At 41.4% G+C, this 9,981-nt stretch overlaps 1 protein-coding gene and 1 long non-coding RNA gene across 5 annotated transcripts in view; one reads left to right on the forward strand and one right to left on the reverse strand.

The window, feature by feature from the left end:
* The window catches only part of LOC113022543 (receptor tyrosine-protein kinase erbB-3-like), a 29,946-nt gene extending 22,676 nt beyond the window's left edge, over positions 1–7,270 (reverse strand). For all 4 annotated transcript variants that reach the window (XM_080301297.1, XM_080301299.1, XM_080301301.1 and 1 more), the window contains exon 1: positions 6,409–7,270. In XM_080301297.1, coding sequence (XP_080157423.1) covers positions 6,409–6,496 — 88 coding nt within the window. In that variant the 5' untranslated portion in view covers positions 6,497–7,270. The remainder of the gene's footprint in view (positions 1–6,408) is intronic.
* A 1,558-nt stretch (positions 7,271–8,828) lies between these two features.
* LOC145428714 (uncharacterized) lies at positions 8,829–9,726 on the forward strand. The gene is made up of 3 exons (XR_013909023.1): positions 8,829–9,199; positions 9,286–9,406; positions 9,538–9,726. It is a non-coding gene; the product is annotated as an uncharacterized LOC145428714 (long non-coding RNA).
* The last annotated feature ends 255 nt before the right edge of the window (positions 9,727–9,981 follow it).

The following is a 9,981-nucleotide window of genomic DNA, read 5'->3' on the forward strand; positions in this document are numbered from 1 at the left end:
ACTTTATGTAAACAGGATTAGATCGCGGCCACTCAGGTATGTCCGCTTCATTTATACGAAAGCAACAGCAATATTTTTCCACTGTTTTTCCATAAATAAATATTATCAATGTAACTAAAGATAATGCAGTACTTGATTCTTTTATTGATTTCATACAGATACATACAGGCCATTTCCTAAAAAAAGGGAAATGTACTATTAATCATTCTATTTCATGTATTTGATTATTTCAGATGTAATTCATATTTTAGAGTAGTAATAGTAAATTACTTCGTGTAATCAAGATGAGAGACCACGGCTATAAAAGCGAAGGTGGATTTGGGAAGTCTGTCGCAGCCATGTCCTGTCCGTTTACGCGAGCCACCCATTGCGGAAGGTGCAAGACTGATAAGGAGAGTTTTCAGAATTCAGCGTATATTGCGGGATAGACAGGATCCTTTAGCTCAGCGCGACAGTGTGCTCATAGAGACATATCGATTTTCCCGTGAGGGTATTATTTACTTAACCAACTTGTTGACGAGGGGGTGCAGGACCACCACCTGTCTTTTTTTCCTCTGCCCTTTTCTTGGTTGCTGTTATAGCATGTGTGTGGGAATGTATGTGAATGTTTTACTGTTACATCTTATTAGTATTTTAAGTATTCCATCTATTTTATTTATTGAATTTTATTGTTTTATTTATATTTTGATATTGCCAGGGATGATGCAATGATCGGGGACCATTCTTCATTTCGTTGTTCTCGTGACAATGACAATAAAGTTTCTGATTCTGATAAACAAACAAACAGATTATTTCAGGGTCTCTTTTCAAGAGACTAAAAGCAATATTAGTGATAAATAGTACCATTCTGTAGAATATTCTTATATTTCACCTTTACTTGTTCCCATGTTCTAGTGGGTCCTGTTGTGGCTCTAATGTGAAAGAGGATATAATGTAATATAATATAATAAATTTACCCTACCGCCTACTGGTGTTGGCCAGAGGGGCCGATGGCGCGATATGGCAGCCTGGCTTCTGTCAGTCTGCCCCAGGGCAGCTGTGGCTACAACCGTAGCTTGCCTCCACCAGTGTGTGAATGTGAGAGTGAATGAATAGTGGCATTGTAAAGCGCTTTGGGTGCCTTGAAAAGCGCTATATAACTCCAATCCATTATTATTCGCCTCTGTCAGTGCGCCCCAGGGTAGCTGTGGCTACAATGTAGCTTGCCATCGCCAGTGTGTGAATGTGTGTGTGAATGGGTGAATGACTGAATGTAGCGCTTTGGGGTCCTTAGGGACTAGAAAAGCGCTATACAAATGCAGGCCATTTACCATTATTATTATTAAATTACTTACGAGTTTAATTTGTCAGCAACTTTCTGCCAGCCCTCTCTCCTTGCCTTTGCAGCCTTTGCAGTGTTCCCTTGCGTTTTAATTAAACTCTGAAACTCCTGAAATCCCTCAATCATGAGTTCTTGCTCTGCTGCCGAAAAATACTGAGCGCGCTCCTTCGACATTTTCGCCGACCAATCAAAGGGTTGCCGATCAATGTTTCTACTATCGATGCGTAGCCCCTGTTAAGCCACCCAGTGATCTCACATTACTTCATCCAGCTATACTAATAATCGTCAACAACAGATGTGTTCGGAGAACCGGAATAGCGAGCTCAAAGTTGGCGCGATGATTTGATCTTGGATGTAGTAAGCGAGGTATACGAAGAACGGACCCCTGGGCCCTATTTCAGGAAGCCGGTTTAGTGCAAACTCTGAGTAAGTATACCCTGAGTTAACGGAAACTCTGGGTTTTCGGTTTCACAAAGCGAGTTTAGATTAATTCTGAGTGAGTTACTATGACGACACACTCCGTGAAGCTAACCTGCCCCCTAGCAGGTTTACTTCAACTAACCCTGACTTTCTCCGCCTCTTTGTCGGAAACCTGACTGTAGGAAGTGTCAGACATGGCGTGCTCCTTCCTTGAAGAGCCAGTAGATGTTGAAGCCCAAATTCTCCACAGAGCTCTCCGCCAGGAGAGAGTGATTAGAGCGCGTTCGGACATTTTATCATTTCCTGATGATTTTCTGTGTGAACGTTACCGTTTTTCAGCACAATCTATAATTTATTTGAATAACATCCTCAGGCTTAATATTGCTCATGTGACACATCGTGGACATTCTCTCAGTTCTGTACATATTATTTGTATTGCACTTCGGTTTCTTGCAAACGGGAGCTTTCTGTATAATATTGGTGACGCTGAGCACATTTCCAAGGCTACCGTCTGTCGGGCAGTCAGGAATGTTACAGTTGCACTGAAACGTCTCCTGTACTCGTTTGTGGTGTTCCCCGGTCACAGACCCACAAGATTTATCAAAGAGGGATGCCACAAATTTGCAGGTAGCAGGATGAACGAAACTTAATTCATGATGTGGTGATATTTGAACTAGGCCTACTACTTAAATTTTACATTTATTTTCACGGTTCCCAGGCGTGATTGGCTGTATAGATGGCACTCACATTCCAATCATTGCTCCTTCAGTAAATGAAGGAGACTATGTGAACAGGAAGTCTTTCCACAGCATACAGGTACATAGTTCCCTGTAGCATTTCAAACTAACAAATAATTCCATTATAGTAATGGATGCTAATTTGTGTTCTCTGCACTGTGAAGATCATATGTGATGCTGCCAACATTATCACAAATGTGGAAGCCAACTGCTCAGCCTCTGTGAGTGGTGGTGGTGGACGACCTCTACCTGTTTTTCGGGCCTCCGCTTTTTTTTCTGTTGGCTATAACGGGTCACATTTGAGCATACAGAGTAAGCAAATATGTACTTGTAATGTGCTCAGATAATTTCAATAAGTGCTTACAGAGGGGAAATTAATGTAGCCTCTAACTGCAATTGATTTACATCGGACAAACAGACCAAGCACTATGGCTCATAATACAATTACACCTTACCTGTTTGGACTATATTTTTATATTTCATTTTTACTTGCTGCCAGGAACATTGGGGGCCTGTTGGGTTGCACCTGCGCTCACATCACATCACGAAATAAAATGTATGAAATAAAAAAAATAAAATAAAATAAAATAAAATAACGTGTTGAATGGGTGGAAATCCCTAGATCAATGTTTAAATTAACACTCACGCATTGACTCTGTCGGCTATGTTTTGCCATGCATGCTCCCTTTCTTTTGCAGCTGAGGCTGTGTTACTTTTTTTCCGCGAAATTTGCATGTTATCGGCATATGCTGCCATCAGAATTTCGGCCTCAAGCGCTGTAAAATACATTGACCGCGCCTTCTTTCCCTCCGTCTCCATGGTGACTCGCTTAATCTGTGCTCCACTAATCAGGGCTTTATGTATCCTCGTGCGCGCGTTTAACTTGGGGTTAAAGCAACTCCGCGTTGACTGAACTAATTGTTATCAGCCTTTCTGAAACCGAATATTCCGAGTTGGACAGTTCGGGGTTACTCAACCCTGAGTATCGTTTTTCACTCTGAGTTTTCTAAACCGGCTTCCTGAAATAGGGCCCTGCTCGCAAAATAAAACAAACTAAAAACAAACCAACAAACACGAAAACACTATACTTTATGATACAGACTTATAATTTGCAAGTGAGCGCGAGAGCCCTCTGTGCGCCTGCTTGCTGCTGTGCTGAAGTCAATGTAAACTTTATTGTCATCTCCGCTATATACAGTCCAGTATATAGAGAGATGAGACGACGAGGCCCCAGTTGCAGAAGTGCAATTAAACAAACAATAAATATAAAAAGATTAAGAAAATAAATATACACTTTAGGACCAGGGGTAAACGGATCAATAACAATTTAAAATTTATAATTTACAGTTTGATGATTTAAAGTCTCACACAACCCGTCGAAAGGGGAGGGGGGCCGGCTGCTTCCAAATAGAGCACATTTCATTCATAATGTTGTAAATCCAAGCCCATTATGTATTCATGATTTGAATCCTGGGTTGTGTGAAATCCCAGAAATAAACCCAGACAAAGCAAATCTGTGAACTAAGGTGTAGATTTATTAGGTTATGTTGTTGTGAACCTTGGGTTAGGGGATGGGTCATACTGGAGTGCAAAATTCAAACCAATGGAAGATGGACAAGAAAACTTCTAAGCCATCAGGTGCTCAGTTTAGAAAAAAAAAGAGCAAAGAAGAAGAGGAGAAACGAGCAAAAGATACAGGTAAGCAGATGTGTCATTGGATAATGGCAGGTCATCCTGAAACAATCAGAATCAGAACACTTTATTAATCCCTAAGGACATTATGTGGGTTACAGTTGGTCCAAGAAGAAATTGTAAAAATAGTAACAGTAACAGACTAAACTCCAAACAATAATGATGTTACAGATTTTACACATCTAAGAAATAGCACTAATATATACAGACATAGCTGGACTGGCCACGGGCATACCGGGCATTTGCCCGGTGGGCCGATGGTGATTTTTGGTTTTTATGGGCCGATGATTTTTTTAAAATGTATTTTTATAACAGTATAAACAATGAAAGGTGGTGGATTGGCCAGATGCTGACAGATGTGTAAAAACAACTCAGTTGTTTGGTGGTGGCTATGGCGGAGCTGCTACAAGAGGCCAGGTGGATGAGGGAAAGGTGAGGCAGGAGGAGGAGAGACCCGAGGCGGCCGCCGGTCCGAGTGTCAGGTGAACTGAACTTCAGGTAAGAAGTTATGACCTGCAGTCTATCTGGGTCAGATATAAACCAAGTTTAGGTGGAGTTTATTTTCGTTGTGCTGACTTTTTCCCGTCAGTTACAATAACTTGTACTGCGTACTAGCTAGCATGACGGAGTTTCTACAGCTGGGTGGTTATGGTGCTATGTTACTGATAGTGAACTTTATTTTATTCATAAGGTTAGTTACTAGAGTTGCCAACTGTCCCCTAAAAAACAGAATTGTTCCGTATTCAGAGAAAATATTACGCGTTTCGTATTGAGGTGAAAAGGAACGCAGTTTGTCCCGGACTTCAGCTAGAATAGAAAAAGACACAAAGCTGGAGTTTTTCTCTGTCTTTACGCTGTCAGTTGTCTCTTCTTCTCTCATTCAATCGTGAAACTGATCGGCTTTTCTCTCTCGCTTGTTTATCGCCCACTTTGCGCCAGAAAGGAGAAACCAGCGGTTGTCGCGCTAAACAACAGCAGCATGTTTAAGCTTGATCAGCTGTTGTTAGAATTTATTTCATATTAATTTCTAGTATCAGCTGATGTTTGCTGGAACCACAGCTGTAAAAGCTGCTGGTCATTATGTCGGTTTGGTTATCTGGTGAGAGGGAAACATGAAGATGAAACCAGGAGATTTCCTTATTGAATCATCAGAGCTGAACAGGTGATGGAGAAACAGGTTTACCTTTTAGGTGACATGGATGAGTTGAAGGGAAGTTATGAACTGTTTCTGAGCGACAAATAACCCCAGGATCCTTTCTGTGTAGCTGACAGCTGGTAACTGTGCAGGGGCGGGTCTAGCAAAGTTTTGCCAGGGGCCAGGTATGGCATTAACAGGGAGAGGGGCACAAAGAAATACTTTTCTTTCTTATTCTCATTTAAAATATCTCGCTTTTATTAAATAATTATCTGAATCTTACAACCAAAGTTTTTATCTGATTTACAACGTATAGAAATCATACATAGACCAATAAGACAGCGTACATCACTGTCACAACAGCGTTCGTTTTCATTCAAAGGCTTAATGTTTTTTCGTATAATACCTGGTGGGCCGGTCTCTAGTCAAAATGCCCGGGCCGATTTTTTGTCCCAGTCCAGCCCTGTATACGGATCACTCAGTTTTAAATATCAAGGATTAAAATTGGTGATTAGAAATAAATATAAAAAAAAATATGACAAGAATATTACAGAGTAAAAAAGAGCGTGTATAAAAAGGGTGTAACTATTGCAGTGTTTACAGTGTATTAGATGGAGGAATTGTACAGGGAGATGGCCACGGGCAGGAATGATTTCCTGTGTCGTTCAGTGGCGCTTTTTGGTAAACTCAGTCGCTCACTGAGCGTGCTCCTGTGAGTAGCCAGGACGTCATGGAATGGGTGGGAGGTATTATCCATATCTTGGACAACATCTGCCTCTCAGACACCACCCTAACAGAGTCCAGCTCCATCCCCACAACATTACTGGCCTTGTGGATCAGTTTATTTAGTCTGTTGGTATCTGTGACCCTCAACCTGCTGCCCCCAGCATGCAACAACATAGAGGATAGCACTGACCACAACAGGGATACAACAAGATAACATTAATTAGTGTGTGTGTGTGTGGGGGGGGGGGGGGGGGGGGGGGAGTGTTCACCCAGGGTTCCAAACAGCCTAGGACCGCCACTGTATTCATCGTTCCTCTCCCAGGCTAATGATAAAAATAAACGTGTGTGAATATGTGTGTGCGGGTGTTTATACCCACCTCCTTGAGTCTGAGCGCAGCAGAGCTGGAGTACACACGGCAGCAGGACGTAGAGCACCTGCTGCATCTTCTTCACAAGGACCTTCATTCTTATTCAAATCTCCAGGCTGGCGTCGAATCAAATAAACATCACCATCGTATTTATAGAGAAGAAATGTGTCCTTGTGTCGTTCCACATCCCCTCGTTGCTTCCGAGTCTGACCATTTAGACCACTACTCGGCTGTCGTTTTCTTAATCCTCTGCTTCAACTTGTTCTAGTCTTCACGAACAGGAGTACATCCAGTTAGAAAAACAAAACCAAACAAAACCTGTTTGTGTTTTCGCTACATTTGTCACAACCTTACTAGTCGACCGCTCGGGTTTGTGTGGAGAAGAGTCACTACATCGCGGTGATTGGAGCGCACCGCGGAGCCAATCAGTAGCGGGAGCGGCTGTTTTCCTCTAGCACTGATTTTTGTGGGCGGGAGTAAAACGTGTGTGTGTGTGTCTGCTGTTATCATAATTTGTAAAGTGATTAAATGTAGCTAGACTTTGAGTGGGTAAATTCCCCAACATTATTCAGGCAAACAAGTTTGTGTTGTTTTTATCATTCGTTAAATCAGGTAAAATTCAGCCCTTATTTTTCCGTCTTGTTTTCCTGCGCGTGTAAATAGCTTTATTATTACAGTCAGTGCATGCAAGTCACTCCCTCCCATTATATTCCTTTGCTACAGAAAACAAATGCTTAGATTGACGTCTTCAGTTTGTTCTCTGCTTCTTTGCATGTTCCACATATGATCTGATGGCATGTTTCTTCCATCTGTTTTCTTGATAACAGGACTTTGACCTCCTCAAAGTCTGAAAATGTACGATTGCTTTTTTTTTATTGCTGCATCATATCATTGCTCCTGCGTGATTTTACAGTTGTACTTGGGACTCCTTGCAAAGTTTGTTAAATGCTTGTATAACAAAGGCAGTTCTTGAATAGTTTCAGTACAGGGGAGTAAGTCAAGCTGCACGTTTAAACCAAACTAATGTGAGGTATTGTAACAAAAAACAAAAACATATCTGTTGTCATCTTGTTTATCTTCACGCAAACACCGTGTACCAGTTACAGTGGATGAGCGAGCTGAACAGCTCTGTGGAAACTGGCTCTGCCTGAACCTCCAGTTCATGTCATGCACACACTGCCATGCAAAATAACTTCAGTGGAAAACAAAGACTGACACACTGATTGCATAAATCTGATTGATGCAAGTTTGTTTTTTCTTCACATGTATAACCTCTCTTTCTCCCCCCTGCCTAAAGGTAAGAAGGAAACTCAAAAACAAATGGTTAATGTTTTACCAATGACAGGAATCATTATCAAAAGCATTTCCTTCCTTTTTCTCCTCACAGAAGCTGCCTGCTTAGGAACAGAAGTTCAGAGAAACATTAAAAGACTTTAACATCTTTAATGGAACCTGATGCTCAAATTAACACTCTACTCTCAGGCTGTTTTACCAAAGAAAAATCTCACAGAAAGATACTGAAGTGTAACTGAAGTATGTTGGTGCTTCAGGGCAAAGCTGAGAGTAGTGAAAGTAAATGGACTCGTTTTGCACCTGATGCAAACCATGAAAAAGTGCATTAAACTGTTTTGTACACACCACTAAAATGTTCAGCTCCTAAATATGCACTTTTTCCATATGTCAATATTTGTCATTGGGCATATGCATAGTTAAAAGTTCAGAAAGGTAAGTGGGTGCAAGGAACCCAAGAGCCACGTCTCAAACTCTACAAGACTCAGCTAGCATGTTAGATATGAAACTACAGTTAGACACGGGCTGAGAGGTTGTTTGGAAAGGTTGCTAGGATAAAGAACATGGCAGCAGGGCTCGGGTTAGCATCAAGTTGCATCTAAATAAACCACAAGACCTCTCAAACATCCCTTTGGAGTGAAGATGTTTGGGCATAATACACAGTGCTCTGTTTGGCAAAAACCACAGGATCAGCACAAGCGCCTCATACCAAGAGTCAAACACAGTGGTGGAGGGGTGATGATTTGGGCTTGTTTTGCAGCCACAGGACTTGGACACTTTGCAGTCATTGAGTCCACCATGAACTCCCATGTGTACCAAAGTATTTTAGAGGCCAGTGAGACTGTCTAACATGTAAATCACACAACAGGACAATGATTGCAAGGACAGCAATAAATCTACAACATAATGCCTGAAAATAAGGGAGCTGTGTGTTCTGGAGGAAGGCTCAGGATTTAAGTAGTCATCATCATGGGCTCATCCGATTAGAATGAAAATAAGCAGTCATCAATCATTCACAGGGTTCTCCTTTTATTCTCAAATCAGTAAAGGAAAGACACATGGACTGCCATCTCTGAAAGGAAATAAAATATGATTTAAGTAACTCAAAATAATACATAAACTCAGGAGTAGTGATGGGACGTTCTGTATCGAGGCTTCGGAGCGTGTGTCGAGTAATGGAGGGGGCGTTTCCGCGAAGCGCGTATCGAGGCTTGCTTCATTTATGGGAGGAGCTGAAAATGATGACGTCCGAAGCCTCGCTGCCCGGCTGTACCACGTGACTGGTTCATGAAGTGGTTCGAACTTTGCCGCGAGATATGACAGCGATATAAACCCCTCAGACTTCATTCAAAAATGTGGGTGTTTGATGGAGAGTTGCGGTTAGTGAGAGTTTGGAGACCGTTTGGAGGTTTATGAGAGTGAGGAAAGTCAGGAGAGAATGGAGCCAGCTAAGAAGAGGAGGATGTCCTCCCCTGTGTGGGAACATTTTGATCTTATTCCTCCCAACAAGGTATGTAAATTTCTACAGAAGATGTATTTTCATGATACTGATGGTGCAATACAATTTATGTTGAGCTGTCTTGACTTTTGTACAAGGTGAAGTGTTTTCTATGTGCCAGGGAGCTGGGATATAACAACAACAACACCTTATCCATGCTTAGGCACTACAGAGCTTTGCATGAGAATAAGGGGGACACCGATTGTGGAGCAAGACCAGGTGAGCCATCAAATGCAATGATAATATAGGATGCAGTAATGTTACTAAATGATATAACAATATTATACAACTGTTATAAGTTACGTATGTGATATTTATATTTGTGCTTTATCTTTATTGTCTTTCCTCAGGAGAACAATCTCAAATAGATGAAGACCTGGTCAGCATGGTGATTGAGGACTCCCAGCCATTTAGCATTGTGGAGGACAAAGGATTCAAAAGATTTGTTAAATCATTAAATCCTAGCTATGTTCTCCCCACTAAAAAGGTCATAAAAGCAGTGAAAATTTAGTTTTTACAGAATAAAATGTGAACAGGCAGTGTGTAGCTGTCCATACCTCAACGTTACAAAAGCACAACCACTGTCCACACCCCAACCACACCTCACCTCACAGTAAATGATCATTTCCATTTCAAGCATTTCCAAATAATCATTTCCCATACTGCCACTATAAATATACACAGTATACTGCCATCACTACAATATACATGTTTTACACACTCCTTTTGTTGTTGACATTTACAGGCTGTGTGCAAAATGCCACACTCTTCAAATTCATGCCAGCTATTATTTT

This window comes from Astatotilapia calliptera, chromosome 5 (assembly GCF_964374335.1).
Source record: "Astatotilapia calliptera chromosome 5, fAstCal68.1, whole genome shotgun sequence".
NCBI lineage: Eukaryota > Metazoa > Chordata > Actinopteri > Cichliformes > Cichlidae > Astatotilapia > Astatotilapia calliptera.